Source organism: Sylvia atricapilla, chromosome 6 (genome assembly GCF_009819655.1).
Source record: "Sylvia atricapilla isolate bSylAtr1 chromosome 6, bSylAtr1.pri, whole genome shotgun sequence".
NCBI classification, from domain to species: Eukaryota; Metazoa; Chordata; class Aves; order Passeriformes; family Sylviidae; genus Sylvia; species Sylvia atricapilla.
In genome coordinates, this window is record NC_089145.1 from 49,242,172 (window position 1) to 49,260,677 (window position 18,506).

The 18,506-nt window shown below is 36.6% G+C and overlaps 1 protein-coding gene across 6 annotated transcripts in view; it reads left to right on the forward strand.

The window, feature by feature from the left end:
* Positions 1-18,506, forward strand: part of EML1 (EMAP like 1) — a 79,178-nt gene that overhangs the window by 19,236 nt on the left and 41,436 nt on the right. For 3 of the 6 annotated variants that reach the window (XM_066321864.1, XM_066321866.1, XM_066321868.1), the window contains exons 2-4: positions 8,509-8,691; positions 11,643-11,705; positions 13,959-14,091. In XM_066321864.1, coding sequence (XP_066177961.1) covers positions 8,509-8,691; positions 11,643-11,705; positions 13,959-14,091 — 379 coding nt within the window. Of the gene's footprint in view, positions 1-8,508; positions 8,692-11,642; positions 11,706-13,958; positions 14,092-18,506 lie in introns of those variants that run through there. The other 3 variants (XM_066321871.1, XM_066321865.1, XM_066321869.1) reach the window with 2 other exon arrangements.

The following is an 18,506-nucleotide window of genomic DNA, read 5'->3' on the forward strand; positions in this document are numbered from 1 at the left end:
GTAAGGCTGATAAGCCTTTCAGAAATGTAAATGTAGAATATTTGGGAGCGGTATTTATTTTACAAATAAATACTATTGATTAGAGGCTGAGACTTTCCAATTCTTATTTTTCAGGGGATACACTTATGAAATAAGACAAAACATAAACTATTTCAGATTGATAACTACGGATTACTTGCTCTTGATGCAGTTTCAGTTTAAAAAGTTTGTAATTTCTTAAATTGAAAAGTGTTTAATTTCTTATGTATTTCTGAAGTTTAATAGTGTTTTAAATTTGTTGCTAAAAAGCCATATATATATATAAAATTATGATTTTCATTAAACTGTAGATTAGTAAAAAAGTAGGTAAAAAGCTAGTGGTTCAAGTAAATTTGAGAATCAGTTGCCATTTCAATATCGAATATGGAAATCAGGAAAATTACAAAATCTATGTTTTGTTTCTTAGGTGTTCAAATGATCCTGTCACTAGTGTAACTTAAAGGCTGCATTTAACTGTAGATGAGCTACTGGCTGATACATCTTGGGGTTTCTTGATCATGTGAATCGACTTTTCTTTTGTAAAATAACTTAAATGCACAACAAACCAGAAAAAAAAATTGGCTTGTAATACATTACCACGAGCTAACATCAGTAACTTTTAAAAGATGTTTAAAATCAGTTTTCTTGCCTTTTGAATCTCTCTGACTGCAAGTAAATCTTTCTGCTTTTATGTATGTGGCATAGTTGAAGAATCAAATGGACATCCAGTTTTTTACAGTGAAAAGATATTGAACTAAACACTATAAAGTTTCTCAAACAGTTTTTGTGAATGGATGTGGGATGTATCTTTGCATGTGGTTTAAAGTATATTTAGGAGAAGCAAATCTCTTCTGAATTGGTTCTTTTTGTCTAGTAGTGCTAAACAAAAGCTGCAGGTCTTTTACCTTGCATCGTGTGATTAATTAGCATTCATTCCTTCCTAGCTCTTGTTGGATGACTTGGACATTGAGCCATAGCTGTGACATGGAGATGGAGAGTCATTGGAGGTGTTCTCCCATGTTCCATAACTTATTTTTCTTCTCTTGTTTTGGGGGTATGATACAGGTACACTCTCAGCACATCACTGAGAATATAAGATGATAAAACACAGCCCAGCTATTCTGCCCTGATACCTTAATTACCCTACTGCTTCCTTTATTAGCAAGTTCTTATTAATTAGGCTGCATCTTCAGCTTCTTAACTCCAGGCAGGTGCCATGGAGTCACTTCCTTTTCAAACTACAATCCTTGCATTAATGTTATGCTACAGAATATTATCTTTACTCTCCTGGTTTCTGTTTGCAGTGCTGAGGTTTGGGGTTGTTTTTCAATGGTATGGGCTGATCCCAGCATAATGTAGAGGAATCATAACTGGCTAAAACATTTTCTATTGACTTCTGGTTCAGCAGAGGCAGCACAGTAGCTCTGAACTGTTAAAGCATTTATGTTGATAGACCTCTTCTGGGTAAAATTCCTCTAATTTATTGATGTGTCAAAAATTTCTTCCATCTTCCTCTTAAGCAGTATTGGGGAAGATAATTTTTAACTGATTGATTTCCAAGTAGAAGCTCATTTACCATCTGCTTGGGAAAAAATATCAAGCTGCTGGCTATGGCTTGACAGCTACAGGCAGGTCAAGGGCACATGCTTATAATTTTGCTGCAGTGATTCCTAGTTAATTAGCCACGAGGAACTTTCTGAGAATGTTCTGTTAAGATCATTTTCTTCTCTCCTATTTTGTTAATGAATGCAGTGCTCCCAGCTGTGAGGCTCTGAGTGATGATTGCTGTTATGGATATATCCTTTCAAATTCTGCCTCTTATTTTAAGAAATTATATTCCCTGTCTTTAAGTTTCTAGTGGTAAAACTGTAAAAGGACAGGTTATTCCTCAGTGAGTGTTGAGAAATAAAGTAATAAGACTTTATAAATACTGGGTTGCAATAGCTAGCTGTATTAGAGGAGGGAAAATATTGGTCACAAAAATCACTGTCTGTAATCCGTATTAGTTGAAAAAATTTATATTTTTTTTTTTTTTCATTTGAGTGGTTTGGAAGTGATTCACAAGATGATGCTTCACTTTACTGCTACTGTGGTTCCCAGTATATCCAGAGTAGGGCATTAGGCAGATGTGTAGGATAAAGTTTTTTTCCCATTTCCTCCTACACATATATAGCTTGTGAGGCCATGGAAAAACTAATCTGGGCTGTTCAGATTACTTAATGTGAGATGTACCTGATTGTACCCAACTAGGGCATCTCCTTGCATTGCTAATCACTCTTAAGAACATGCATTAGAATACAGAATGAGCTGAAAAGTTGTCCTACCTGTTCAAAATGTGTGTATACATACATAAGCTTATAGATAGGCATGGCATTGTTCCTGTAGCTGTTGGGTTTAAATATTAGATATTTCTTGTTCCTCATAATTAAAATTTTCCATCTCAAAAAGTAGATTTGATGCTTGCACTTTTATCCTATTGTGTATACATTTATAGCAAAATACAGTTAGGGGTTTAGACATACAGCTGGCAACAAGTTTTGATTTCCAAAACTTCACATAAAGCAACAGTGTTTACAGTTTTACCTGTCATTAAAAGATTCTGCCTGTTTTTTTCCCCTAACCACACAAAGTAACGAGATTAAATAGGATAACATTATTTTGGGCTGTAAGTCCACTTGCTTCTCACAGTGGAAAGCTCTAATCTGGCAGACCAGTCCAGTATATACCAGACTTTATGATAAGCTGTTGCCCATATGTGTTGTCATTGTCCCCAGGAGACAAGCCTGGAGGGCTGCTGCTGTGTTTCAGGTATGGTCCAGTGTTTTGCATTAGAAAAGTGAGCAAAGATATTTAGCCTGTGAAATACTGTCGACACTAATCTTTTGAACAAAGAAGCTTGGCGTGGCATTGTCAAAGGAAACTAAACCTGCTGGTTTATTTTCCCGTTGTTCCCTTGCACAGAGACTTCTGGTCTGCGAATGACCGCTGACATTATGCCACAGAAACTGATACAAGGAGAATACTTGGTACTTTCTAATCTTGCTTCGAAGCCTGGCAACAGTGTTGTGGCTGCATTCCCCTGTTTCTGTGCTACAGTGAATTGCTTGTATTCCTGCTGAGGGAAGTTGGATGACTGTCTCCCCAGGTTTTTTTTTTTTTTCCTCTCTGTTCCTGTCAGTTCAGAAAAACCGTATCTATCAGATGGCTTGCCTGCCTGACTTCTGTGGCCCAGACTCAAAGATGCATGAAATGAATTGGAAAGGGAGGGCAGGATTTGGAAGGTGTAGGAGATGTCTGCCACAGAGGGATTTTTTTCTGCTCTCTTAGTTTCAAGCTCTAAGATATGGTATCAAAAGAGATGAAGCAGAGGTCATTTGAAAGTTAGTGGTAGTGTTACTCCCAGGATGCTTGAAGGAAGTAGTTGAAGTATCTCAGTTACTTGCATGACATATCAGTGATGATGTGCTCAGGAGAAGGGGAACTTGCCATATGAGTGCCAAGGGACATGTGCCACATATGACAGCTTTGCAGTTAGTGAAGTGCAGAACCATGGGCCATTTTGGGTAGAAAGGTGTTTCTGGAAGTGCAGGATCTTCAGTGTTCTTAATTGCTTGCTAGTATACTGGTTCAAGTTCAGGCTACGCATCTCTTATTCAGCAGGATTGTGCTTTTTTTTTTTTTTTTTTTTTTTTTTTGCTTGCTTGTTTTTTCCTAAATACTGTTTTTAACTTTATCTGCTTTGATGGCATAGCTTTCTCAGCAGCTGCTGTGTTCTGCCACAGAGTTAGCTGCATGTTGAGGGTGGAGAATTCCTTTCTGTTCATGTGCAGTTTCATAAGGCTGTAGTAGTGGCCCTGAAGTTCATAACTATTTCCAAGGAATGTAAATACTTGTACCAACCAATTTCAGGAGAAGTGCAGAACGTGATACACTTAATGAAACCTCTCAGTGACAGAAAGTATTCCTACCAGCTGAGCTCAGTCCAGGCTTGCTGGCACAGTCTGTGTCTTTATGCTAGAAGAAGAGCTGCTCTGTGTGCGGGTGATGCTGCCTTTCCACTGCCATCCCTTGCCATGTTTTCCGTCATGTGGGTTGTCTTTAGTTTTTGCCAAAGACCACTGCTGGGATTTGCTGTCCTCAGAAGGCTTGCATTTTCTTTCCTGATGTCCTGCAGAGTGTCTAAACACAAGGACAACTCTGCAAAGACTTCGAGATGCTGCTTTTAAAATGGATTATTAAAAAAAGTGTCTAGCAACCAGAGTTACTATCAGTTTTGGAAGTACTTCATGTACAGTTTTATCCTGTTAATTGGTGCTCCAAAGGGGCCATGTAGACTGAATAAACTCAAATTTCTTAGTCAATCTTTTAAGGATCAGTACCTAATATTTCTGATATTTGACTGCATGGTCAACTGCTGTGGTCTGAGCTGGACAAGATAGCCTCAAAACTGATGTCTGGATAATGCACAGGTGGAATATGTTTAATAAAGTTGTACTTCTGGGGGAGGGTGAATGCCAAGTCTTTTTTTAATGATTTCATACATGTTAACATACAGTTAAGATTTAGGTTTTTCAGAAGGTAGAAATCTTTAGAAAATAGTATGTGTCTAATAGGTTTCCTTCTAACTAATGGTGTAAGTATGATTTAGCTTTAGCCTACATACAATGAAATAGCTGAAATCACTCTTGTAAACAGTATACACATCCTATTGTTGGCTTTGCTTCAGCCGTTTCTTCACATTTGGCTAAGCTCAAGTAATAAATTGCTGTAAAACTGGAATACGCTCTGGAAGCAGATTAATCATCTGACTCAGTATTGTCTTTTAGTTTGCCATGAGAAATCTTTCCAATCTATGAGATCATGGATTAGCTGGTTGGACAATTTAGAGAGGCATGTAGTACGTTCCCCTTTTTTACTGCCTTCCCTTTCAAACTTGTAGAATCTCAGCAAAGCAAAAATGATAAATAACTGTTTTTTCCAAGGTTTGCTAGAAATGAAAAATCAGGCATCTGTATTGATACCTCCTTGTTTTATCTAGTTTTGGACATTGTAGGTGGCATTTATCTCATGAGATGTAGATTAACTCCCTGCCCGTTGCAGGTAGGCAGGAATCTTTAAGCCATTCTATGATTTACATGTTTGAGACACTGATTTAGACTTGCCTTGAAATCAGTGAAATGAACACTGTAGAAAGTGACTCACTTCAGGTTTCTAAAAACATGTCGCATAAATTCCAGTATAAAGTCCTTTTTCTTCCCATAGATGAAAAAAGGTAACAATTAATTCTATTGTGCTATTGATGCTACCCATGTAGGTGGTGTGATGTCTGTTCTGTCCATCCGTGGGCAAGGCATGGTTGTGACTGATAAGGAGATCTAACACTTAAAGGCAATTCGTCTGGATTTGCAGTCTCCTTCATGTGCCTTTCCAAATTTCATTACAATTGTGTGCTAAATTATTCCTTGCAAATGTCCTTTGCTGTGAGGATGAGTGGTACACTGCAGAGGGAGGTCACAAATTAGGCTAACAATGCCACTCTTTCTTGTAGGGTAGAGTAGGTGACATCTGTGGTGACATTTTTGTTGTTGTATTGTTAATTTATAGTGTTAATTGATTTTTTTCCTCTTCTGAAATGGTACCATTTCATTTATTTGGCTGTGTTGAAGGTGAAACTTTATTGCTCAACGTACTGGGATGCAATGATCTCATTGGCAGGAACATTCTATCCTCAACTTGCATAACAAACAGGTTATGCTTACTTTATAATTAAAATTTACATTCTTCATAAAATGTAGTTTTATTGTATTCTGTGCCTCTTTTCTAGCTTACTTGTATATGCATGCAAAGAGGAGGTAAATTGAAGTGGTACTGGACTGTAAGCAATCTTGTCTCCAGCTGCAATCTTACTGAAAGCTGGTGTTTTTTTTGTTTTTGTTTTTTTTTTGTTTTTTTTTGTTTTTGTTTTTGTTTTTGTTTTTGGTTTTTTTTTTTTTTTTTTTTTTTTTGTTTTGTTTTGTTTTGTTTTGTTTTTTTTTTTTACCCTGGATCCTTGGTGTTGCCAGAACCCTACAACAATGGTGATAGTGGAAGATACAGATGTTGTGTCCAAAAAACGGTTTGCTGGTGCCTGTTGGTCAGTGAGGGTGTGAGGGGAAGAGTCACAGTAGCAGATGGGGGAAGGGGGAAGAAGGGAGAGAACTGTACATTTTAATAGTTATTAGTGGGAGTGAATTCTCACAGGACTGTAAATAAACCAATGCCACTGATTTACCACTTCAAGATTAATGTCTGGACAACATTACTGTTTCTACACACTTAAAAATTAATGAAATGGATACTTCAATGCAGATGTTTTCTTTTGTAGCAAGGCTAGATCATTTCAACACTAGCTGATTTTCCCCTGGGTTTCCTTTACTGCCCTGGTTTTGGGATTTGGCTATTTCTTGTTGACTGAATTCACAGGAAAACTAGTCCTGATATTGAATTTGGCAGAATGGCTGAAGTTTGAATTTGGCTTGTACTGGTTAAATCAAGCTTTTGATTTGGTTGCCTATTGTCCAGTATGCTAATCCATGTTATTTCCAGCTGAGTTAAAGTGTAAAGTCATTAGAGCAGCGTGGGTCTTTTGTTTGTAGAGGAAAGGTTAAATTCTGCAGGCAGCTCTTGCTGCTGCCAGCATAGCTGCTAATCTGAGTTTGGGGACTAATTACCTGTAATAGGTGCTGGACAGAGTCCTGTATTTAGCAGAAGTCTGATTAGGCCAAAGTTTGAAAAGCTTTGTCATGGAGAATTTTTTTAACATTTTTCAGGGACTTGAGTTCTGGTTTAGTTAATTCAGAACCAGATACTTACCTCAGTACTATATTCAACCTAATAATTTCCTAATGCTGATATTTTAAATAAGGTCTGAAAAACCTATAACAGAATTGGCAACCATTTTGAACTATAGTAGCCTGTAGATACTTATGGATTGTCAATATTGTTACATTGTTTGTAATTCAGCTTTTGATAACCACAGATAGCTATTGAGAGTATGAGGGATGAAGAAGCCAAAACTGATGTGATTAATAGATTTCAAAACCAATCTCTATTGGAGTGGTTTACAGATTAATAGATTAACAAAAAAAAAAAAAAATTAATGCCATTTTTTCCTAGACGCTTATGGTTAAAAGTTTGTATGCATTAACATTTTTGGATATGCTTTTTAGCTCTACTCAGAAACAGTTGTTTTCATTCTTTAAACACTTAACTTTGTTTTAAAATTCTACAGGAGTTATTATTATACACAAACCATTTAACTTTTGTATTATGCCCTTTTACAAAAGAACTGGAAAACTCTGGTTTAGAATGGAGGAGAATTAAGAACACAAGAAATGAAAACAAATACCACTCTCTTCACAAAGAGAGCTCAGCTTTAACAGAAGGCTTTAGACTTGCATTGGGAATGAGGGAGAAGTCAATTATGCTTGCAAATAGTAGCATAAATATCCATTTTTGCTACTGTATGACTTATTAAGTCATGAGTTGAAGGTTATGATTCTTGACTAACATTGCTTAAGATCATCCAATAAGTTAGTACCTAACATTTTAGGTTTCAAAGCCTAGTTAAATAAAGCTTTGTAATTCTCTTTGAAAACTGCACATTGTTTCCCTATTTAGTACTGACTTTGATGTCTTTGGTGTTGCTTTCTTCCTTCTCCTAACTTAATATTGTAATAAGAGACAGTGTTTCTATGTGATAGGAACAAAAGTGCTCATTTAGGAAAAATACTCTTACTACTAGTTTTGAAAGGAAAGAACGTGTAGTCCTCATCATGGATTTGCAGTATTGAAGCTTCTATGGGCTACTTCCAAATAATGGGTGAATTGTATGCAAAGTAATGACCCTTTTAATAATTGCAGGCTTACAGTATAGTTACTGAATAATTCTGAGTTTTTTGGGGGATTTTACTTCAGTCAGAGGGAATATTCTCAAAGCTGCTGGTATAAACTGCGGGTTGGGAGATTGGGTCAATATCTGTTCTTCAGTCTGTGTATGTTAGCTTGCAAAAGGGTAAACCTATCTGTTATTTATGTGTTTATAATATATCTCTATGTCCTATATGAGACAGAAAAATCTGGAAGGGAGTGTAGCATATCAGAAAATGTAGCTCTCTACCTGAGTGCCCAGCAGTGTCAAAATGTTGTGTTGAGCAGAACAGTGAAGGCTGATGATTGATCACTGCTGTTCTGACACGCAGATAATTGGTAGTGGAACCCAATTAACAACTGGCCCTGAAGCCAACCTCATCATCATATCTTACTTACGTATATATTTTTATTTATTTATTTTTATTTCCATCTCTTCCTTTTGGTAACTTAAAAGCTTTCTTCCTCAAGAAGTCATCAGGTCTGAGAAAAGCCTTTTTACCTGCAGCCAATTGCATAAAGTATTTCTGGATGTGTAGCCATTATTGATAATGCATTTTTTTTTTCTGCTGTTTTGTTTAGATGACAGTGCTTCTGCTGCAAGCAGTATGGAGGTTACAGATCGCATTGCCTCTCTGGAGCAGCGTGTCCAGATGCAGGAGGATGACATCCAGCTGCTCAAATCTGCCCTTGCTGATGTGGTCCGACGCTTGAATATTACGGAGGAGCAGCAGGCCATGCAGAACAAGAAAGGACCTACCAAAGGTTTGCATTTTAGATAGATGTAAAATAGAACTGCAGTTCAATGAGTGTTTCATAAGTATTAAAATAGATTGTTCATTAGATTTTGAAATATTCAAACTCAAGAAATCAAAATCTAAATAAAATACATTTGAAATTCAACCTGTTAGAAAGAACACATAAAATCCAGGTGGTTAAATCTGTGAATCTTCTAGTTTACATGAACCAGCAAAGCATTTTCATTTTCTTAATGCTTAATCCACAATCTACATTTAACCATTGCTACCATTTCCTTACTTCTGATTAAGATATATTATAAGCTCTTTAGAGAAGGCATTGTCTTCTGTGGGTGAAACTTCTGATAGGTTGGGGTTTTTTAATCCTAAAAATTAAGTAAAGTTAAGTAAAATGTAATCAAAATTTAGTTTAAAATGTCTTAAGTGTCTATGGATCATACAGACATAAGACAGAACTCTAAGCTAGCACAGAGTTGACGTGACTAAGGAGATGATCCAATACCAGCTGCTCAGCTATGAAAGAAAGGTAGAGCTGTGGTTGTTGCCTGACATGTTCCAGAGCAGCAGAGCCAGCAAGGTGCAACAGATGTCACTGCTTGGCAGAATTCCATGCTGTGCCCACGTGCCACACTGTGCTCTCTCATGGCTCCTGCTCTGCAGGAATGGGTTTTTCTGTGCACACTTCAGAAAACCTGGACCTGAACATCCAACGCTTCACAAGACTAGAGGTTTATTAGAACCCAACCAGAGTGGTTTACTGTAGTGTGTGAGGCTGCAAAGGCCTGAGAGCCTGCCTGTGTGCAGCTTAGAGGAACACACAAGGTGTTTTAGGGTGGTCTTAGGAATAAGAGTAGTGGCAACCTAGACATTAAAGAAAATACAGACTTCACAGGCTCTCTGTTATCTAACTTAAAAAGCTGTTTCTTTTGGGGTGCTGATATGTATTAATATTAATTAAAACCTTGCCTTGCATGAGAATTATGTCACGTATTTATGGATTCATAATTTTCTCAGTTTAAAGTTAGGACTTCCTTTAATCTTGGTTATATATTTGTGACCCTGCAACAGATATTTAGTTCTAGTCATTGATTTAACAAACTAGGTAGGAACTACTTAATTTGCTGAACTGAGATGTCATGTTTGTTACAAAGTTTTGTGTTGGGAGATGAGGAAAGCTGTAAGGGACAGAATTACAGAGCCAAATAATGAGTTGGTTGTGTCTCACTCTAGCTGTCAGATGTAATAGGCACTCAATATCCACGATCTTGTCTTCATGTTCTCTTCCCTTTCTGTTGTAATCTCCTTATTTTGTCTTTGTTTTACTGAAAAAAAAATTAAAATATCAGATAAGTTAAATGTTACTAAAATTAGCATCCACTGTGATAAAATATTTCTTAAAATCTGGTTTTACAAGGGATTAAGAGGCTTCATGTTGCCTGTGAAATAGATATTATCTGATGCATGGAGGAAATAAAGTCTAGTAATTATTACTGAGTTGTAAGCAAATCTGTTCTTCTTGCCTGGTGGCTTTACTTAACAAAATACAAACCAGATTTTCATGGGTTCTCTGAGCAGAGTTGAACTCTAAATCGGGAGATGTTTTTCTTGATCATGGCAGACCATTAGTGCCATAATTTGATGTACATCAGAGAAAAGCTGCTGTGAGCCCATTCCTTGTCTTCTAAGGCTGGTTTTGTAGGGGTTTGTTTGTTTGTTTGTTGGTTTGTTTGTTTGTGGGATTTGTGTGTGTGTGTGTGTGTGGTTTGGAGGTTTTTTAATGTATAATATGGCATGGGTGGTTCTTATTGTGAGTGTGAAATTACAGTGTAAGTATTTTTACTGTAATTATGCAAATAGAGGACTACAAATGTCAATTGGTCTTCCATTGAAAATTACCAGAATGAGTCCTGGTAGTTGTCAACAAAACCTACCTAATTTCTGGAGAAGATTTATATTGTGACTGTTTATGTAAAGAACTTTTAATTTGCTGTACATCAGCTGTATTATTTAGTGTATGGTCAATCTTATTAAACATGAATGATAAACATGAAAGTGAATCTGAAGTATCTGATCACTTGTTTTGTTCCAGCTGTTTTGTCAAATATTATATATTTCATGATGGCCTATTGTTCTGTAGTAGGTACAACTACTTTATAAAAAATTGTGTGCAATTACTTAGCATAAGACTAATTTTAGCTTGGAATAGCATTATGGAGGCTCCTGATGGAGACTCTTAGGAGAGGGACTTTTTTAGACATGGGAGGAGCTGGAGTAGTGGCTTCTCATGCTTTACCCCTTGGGTTGCATGGATTAAACCTGTTTATTTTCCCTATGTTGTTTAATGGTTAATTCCACATTTGGAATTTTAAAAAGTGGAATTAGATCCCACAGAATGTCATGGAGGTTGTGTCCTGGGGCCTGAAGCATACTGTGTGCTGCTGTTATCATTTGATCTCGAGGTGAAGTAGATCAGGATTAAGTGTGTGTGTTGGGAGGGGTCAGTGCCTTTGGAAAAGCAGGATCCCCTCCCTGGTACTGTATAAAGTCTGCAACAAGAATCTTCATGGGACAAATGACTTAATTTTTCTGAGTATTTCAGATTTTAAATTAGTGTCAAGATTTCAATGTTCAGACTTTCAAATCTATAATGGATAAATCTTGAGCTTGTTTTCAGTCTTTGTATTCTTGTTCTAAACTTGAGCTAAGCAGCTTAAAAGCAGCACACATCATGGAAAGGGAGCAGCTTATCTTGTCCATTTGTAGAGCTCCTTCCCTAATGGTGTTTTGAATTTTTGTTTAGTTTTTTTTTGGGGGTTTTTTTTTCCCTTTCCTTATTTAATTCTACTACTTGGTGGAGTTTCAGTATGGCTTCCTGCCTTTGTTTTACTTGTGTTTGTTGTTCTTTCCTTTTGCAATTATTGGTTTGTTTGTAAACTTAACAGCCCTATTAATCCATAGATCAGAGTATGATTAAAAAAGCTGCTGCTGAGGCTGATAAACTTGTCAGTCCTGCTACCACAGGTAAGACCTTGAAGCACCAGAACTTCCAAAATAAACATTACTGACAAAGCAGTAATAGCAGTGTGTTACTGACTTCTAACAGCAATGACACATTTGAGATTGTGACTGTGATGCCAGTTACCACTGGTGTGAACTAGCTGTTGTAAGTGAAACTAAATAGTTCCCAAGTAAACAGTGGTTTATTGAATGATGCACAGTTTTTCTGCGTGTTGTGCAAGAGTTTCATGGTGTTGCTTTCTACACTAGCTGACCATTTAAATCTGTATTTCCAGAAGTGTGGGTTGTGGATTTATGCTGGATCTGAAGCAAAACTTCTGTTAAAGGTTGCAGGGTTTATTCCTGGCTGCTGCTAGTTTCGATTTCATAAGGTTAGGAGAGTAAACAGACTCGAGCTAGTTCACTCCAGCTACTCTTTAGTAGGTGTTATTTTTAAATAACTGTAAATAAGGAAAATATTTTCATCATTTTTTAAACTTCAGTTGCTGTTCTTATTTATCTTCTCAAAGCTCATTGAAGTTCTGTGAGCTACAGAAAGCTTGCCAGGAGACAGGTCCACAACTTCTCAACTGTAGCTACCTGTGATTCTGTAGAATGCAACAGTTTTATATGTATGGGTTAATTACATCAGTTCAGCAATTAGGAAACACGCAGCAGAGCTTCCAGCACAAAACTGTAAAGATAATTTAATATTAAAAAATTAATAAAGGAGAAGTAAATAGAATTGTGATATCTGAATTCATTAGCAAAAAAAAAAAATTGATAAGCCAAGTAAACTTCAAATGTTTTATATAAGCTCTGAAGACAGCATTAGTCAGTTAAAACAGGTCATGCAAGGCAAGGCTGGAAGGAACCCTTACTGAGCTTAGAGAAAATTTTCTTCTTTCTTTTTTCCTTTGTTGACTTCCTTTCCTGTCATCCTTTACTCTTTCTAAGCCAACTAAGGCTCATCCCTTCAGTATTTCCCTTATAGGTTTCTAAATTTCTCTTCTGTGAAGAAATAAATAACAAATACATAACAAGTAAGCATGTTTTCTAACAAAGTTTCAAGACAGTTTGTCTTGCAAGTTGCATTCTCTAGTAGACCATATTTACTGACAATCTTCTGAAGCCACAGTTTTTCACATTTATATTTTGTTCAGTATATGAAAACTTAGGGTGAACAAGTCAGTAAATGCTTGCTGTTAGTGCTACAATAAGATGTTGTTACAATATGACCTATAATTGAATACAATTGATACTGTTTCAGTTTGGCCTTTTAGATCTTTTATCCTTGGCAGTCTTTTTTGAAGAGCATTTTAATAGGTATTCTCCCTGCTATCCTCCCCAAGTTCAATGAAATTTTATGTTCCTAAAGTGACTTGTGACTCCTGCCATCTCCCAGGTGGTGTTTCTCTGAACCCAGAGGCTTTTGGCATCTTTACAATGGCTTGTAATACAAAGTCCTGTCAAAATTCAAGTGATTGAAGTATTTTCCCTGCTGTAGAGAGAGCACTAGTCATGTTTGTGTCTGTGTTTTGAGGCTATGATCCACAGTAGTTTTCATGTTGGTACTCATTGCTTGCAGTTTTAAACACTGATTTTGCAACTAACTTCTAACTACTTGAATGGGACTTTTCTGTTAGTCTAATTTTAATTACAGCTATGACGTGTAGATCCTTTTTTTAGCCAATGTTTGATCAGAAGAATGTAGGTAGATAATGCCGTCTTATTACCTTCACTCTTCTGCTGATTTCAGTAGCTTTTTCTGAATAAAGAGTACAAATCCTTTCTGTCAAACATAAGCCCACACTCTTTGAAAGAAGACCTTTTGGGGGGAGTAGAATATTCTTAATAGATAATTTGCTTGTGGAAAACCTCCAAGAAGACTGAGGGATGAAGAGCAGGAGTTTCTGGGATGACAGCTTGCCTTAATTTCTAGCACTCCTTTGGATACTATCCATGTGGCAAGAGACTGATGCTCTTTTGGCAGAGCAGGATTGGTTTTGAGGACAACAACTTCTTTTGAACTTACCACTAAGCTCCTTGATCTAGGACAGTGTTTTTACTTGATAGGACTAATATTATTGTGAATAAAAACAATAATTTCTAAAAATTCCTTAGTGTTAAAACCCTCATCTGTGCTGAATTTGGCCATAGTGACACAAAAATGGCAGACTACATGAAACAATGTAAGATATTCTAGTGTTGTTTGCTGAGGAAAAAACACAGAAAAGTAAATGAAGGCAATGATTTAATCTTATGCTTGTTTTACAGCAAGACCACTGGTACAAACCTTGCCTTTAAGGACTACAGTTAACAATGGAACTGTATTACCAAAGAAACCAAGTGGCTCTTTACCTTCTCCATCAGGAACCAGAAAGGAGACTGTATCACCGGCAGCAAAAAGGTAAGCATCTATGAGAAACCTTATAACCATGGAATTGAAAATGTGTTATAGCTCCTGGTTTAACCTTCTGGATATGTAGTTTTTCTTACTTGCAAAGCAGCAGTCTAAATATTTAGTTCGGAAAGAAAAGGAGCTGGATTTCATTCTAAGAGGCTTTAAATTTATTCATTCTAATTACAATTAAGGTTATTTCCATGAGCATTGAAAGAATGCATAATGCTTGGTCTTACTAGTTTGTGTTCATTTCTTGCTTTTCAGAATTTAGCATAGAGAGAATAAAGCATTTCTACTGTGCTGTTGCCCAACATGATGTGAAAAGTGGTGCAAGAATTCTTTGAGCAGCTACCAGAAAATATATAGTCTACAGAGAAACAGTGTTATCATTGCAAATCAGTATGTTATCTTCGGTGGTTTTCTCTCACTAACAAAATTATCATATAAACTGCATGCACAGGGTTAGCAGCATCTCAGGGAGGAGGAAAATTCTATGCCTAGCACATATTTATGCAAATGAAAACATCCATCTTTAGATATCTTACCATTAGCATGTATTAAGCCCTTTTAAAAATTACTACTCTGTCCCGATTTGCTTTCTGTATAGCTGTTTTTAAATAGCCTAAATGTTTTATACATCTGGGTTACAAGGAATGGAATGGATTGGGTGAAGCAAGTTCAAGTTACACGTGGCCGTTATTGTGAATCTGTTGTGTGGCATGTGTGTAAAAGATAATAGTGTAGGGTTTGGGTTGGGGAGTTTTTTTGTACATTTTTTGTGTGCATCTTTTCCTCATCTTTTTGTAGTGATGCTGCCATCAGCTCTGAGAGAGGGTAAGTTGTGGAGATGAGGGCGTTATCTCCTAAGATCTGAGGTCTCTCTCATAAAGAGAATTTTTCCTCAAAGGGGAGATGGTGGATAAGGATATGCCAATTTTTGTTACTGTGTTGAAAGGGATTTTCTGATTTTTGAGAAATTCTGTGTTCTATTATTATAGAGTAGAGAGAAGTTACAATGTGCACAGTTAAAACTGGAAAATACCATATTTGTTTATGTCATAAAAATGAACTTCTTTGAGCTCTTATGAGCTGGAGCTTGCTGCAGCTGTAGGCTTTGGCAGGCTGGTCTGAATTGAGAAGGAGGAAAGTAAATACTGTCCAAACTGTTCCATTATTTGATTTGTGTTATCAGAAGTTTGAAATATGTGAAAGAACTTTCCTTTTAGAAAAGGAAAAGTATTAGCATTTAAAAAGGAATACTATTTAGCACATGTTAAATTTTAAAACACATTTGTTCTTCACGTATTTTTTTTTCTTAATAGCTATCATAATTTAATTCTTCCTAATTAAGTTTCAACTAGTAGTTATAAAGCAAATGAGAGCACAGGCATTGGGAGACTTCACCTGTGTACAGAGGGTGTGATTCCCAAGTCTCTATGCTCTAAGGTTCAGCTGAGGAGTTTCTGCTCCGCAGCAGGGTGGATGAAGTGCAGGTCAGGATAATACTCATGCTTTCTCTATTCTTGGAGGCCTTTATGTAGTTCAGGTATTCCATCTGGTATTGCCTGCAGCCTGTAGGGATTATCCTGGCTTAGGATCCCTGTAGATAAGTGGCATCCTGTATCCCTCCCACCTGACCCATGTGCAGCCCGGATACCCAGAATGCCAGTGGGAACAGTCCTTAGAGAGCATCATTAGGGAGTATTTTTAGACTGTCTTGATTCCTATGTGATAAATTCTTCCACAGGGCAAGTATTTAGTGTCCTTTTGTTATGCTTTGTCCCTTTTCATTGCTGAAGAAGCTAGGCTTAAGGTGCTTTAAATATGCAGCATGAAAATGCGTATACAGTTTTGGAAAAGAAAAAAAAATATATGGACAGTTTATCCATGGGTAAATAGGTGGGCACTTACTAAGAGTGCTTAGGAGGGTGGGATTGCTTCATGTCCTGAAAATAACAGTTGTAAGTTCAGGTGCTGTAGAATTATTGTTCCCTTCAGATGCTCTAAAATTGTGTATTGGTGTCTCAAATGTGAAATGTTCATTATTGTTACCTTTATTAAACTATATTAAAGCAAATGTCTGTGCCTTGCCTATAAATGTACTTCAGGAGGAATAAAATGGAATGGTAAGAACCTCATTGATTAATTACTGTGCAAAATTTTTTTTTGTAACAGGTAAATTTTACTGTAATCATTTAATAGTAAACCTTGAAACAACTGGTTGGATTTCAGGGTTTTATAGTAAATGGTGTTCCACATATTCAGTATTCAAAGATGATACAGTAAGTGCTCCAAATATTTTTCTTGTATACAGTCAAGTAGAATAATTCATTATGCATCCTTAAGATGAATTCACTCACACTTTGTATTTATACTGGACCCCTTTACCTTTGGAAACTGCATGTCTTTATTCATAAAATAGTAAATACATCAGCAAAATCAAATAGCTTTCTTTTTCAAAGGATAAGACTTGTTTATTTGTGTTAGAAGCTTCTCTCAGTATTGCACAGTTTACAGATGGTGGGAAATCTTGAGGCTTTTTTTTTAGTTCTGATATCTGCTAAGCAGTGCTCTTTTCTTATGAACTTCTTCCAGAACTGCTGCTCATTTGTAGTGTAGGCATTCTTTAGTCCAAAATATGGTCATGTGACACAGCAACTGTAAATAGTATTGTTTATAGATGTTTGTAAACTTAATTTTTACATGAATACTTTTAATAGTATTTCTCTACAACACAGATGCACAATTGGAAAGGTAGAGTTTGAAAAATGAATGTTAAAAACAACAGTAGAAAGGGAAAAATATTTTTTGCTGAGTTATCTTCTAAACTTTTGATCTGCTGTTGAAACTGACAAATATCAGCTAGGCTTGCAGTAGTAAAAAATAGCATCTTTCATTCTTTTATTAACTGTGACCATATATCCAAGAGAAAGTGTAGGTTAACAGAGTCCTTCGCAAATGTTTTACTGCCTCATGATATAAGGGCTTACAATCAAATATTTTCTGATTCCTCTCTTGTCCTATACTTAGCACAGTTTAGGTTAACTGAATGATGTCCAATTGAAGTGACATCAGTCTGTCCCTTGAAACAGTTTGTTGTGCATTATTTATGTAAATGTATGCAAATAGTCTGCATGGGGACCAAGTGTGCATCCATACATTCTCCTGCTTAAAGATAGATGTATTTACTGGTATGTCTTCAGACACAATCTCATTTCATACAATAGCTGTATTAAATGTGTTGGTTAACTCATTTGAACCCACAGCTTGGGATACAGCTTATCTGCCTTGCTGGATTACCAAGGAGATGTGGTTCAGAGTTCACTACATTTTCTGATTTTCCATTTAATATTTGAAATGGAAATGACTTCTTCTGGCAGGAATATAAAATTGGAGGTAATAAAAAAGGCTTGAGGCTGAAAGGGTGGAACTAGCAGGCTTTTATTTGAGTTCTGCCATGTATTCTCTCAGTGACCTTATGCAAATCATTTAACCTCTATGCATATTGCTTTTCCATATGTAAAACATGTATCTCTGGATATCAGTAGGTTCTTATAGGGCCTAATGTGATAATTAGATCCAGATCTTGCAAAGCGTTGAGTAACCTCAACTGACTCTGACTTCAATTAGAATCGAGGGCACCAAACCCCACTTCAGCATTCAGATCTCATATAGTCAATGCCCAGTTATCCAAGTTAAGGAAGGACTGAAATAACTTGAATAGAGCAAAAGCACAAATCCAGAACATGGATCAACTGGATTATAAATGTATATGGTGGTAATACAGTGCAAGATAGAAAGCCTAGTGATGCTGGTGGTCAAGCACCAAGAAGACCTGTTGCACTCAGCCTCTGGGGGCCATGTGAACACAGCTGGGAGACTCTGGGTGTCAGCCTGCTAACAGAGATCTGGAGTGATTCTGAGATGGGCTGAACAATCACCTGACACAGATAGACAATCTAGAATTGCCTGGCTTTGTAAAATGTTTGCATATCATCTTCACAAGATCAGAAAATTTGATTTTTATTTTAATATATTTACTAATTCTATGGTGTAGAAGTGTATGAGCTATTTTGAGTAATAGTTTTTTGAATGCTTCCATAGTTTTATTCTGAACTTCGTGCTTAGAATAATTATTTGAAATTTTCATTCCAAATAAGATAAATTTAGTGTATCATGAGTAGAACTTTCCCTTCCCCCTGCACTCTTTCTTTGGCATGTAATGTGGCTTGAGGTTTGCTGCTTAACACTAAATTTGTCTTTGGAATTTGGCCAGTGTGTAGAAGTGATGTTTTGTGTTCCCTATTAAAATCTAAGGGTTTGTGACTCATCTAGGATAGCTTTGTTTCCAAGAGTTGAGGGGGAAAAAGGGAAAAAAAAAAGTAAGGGAGGAGAATGCAGACAGTACCTTTCCCAGTAGG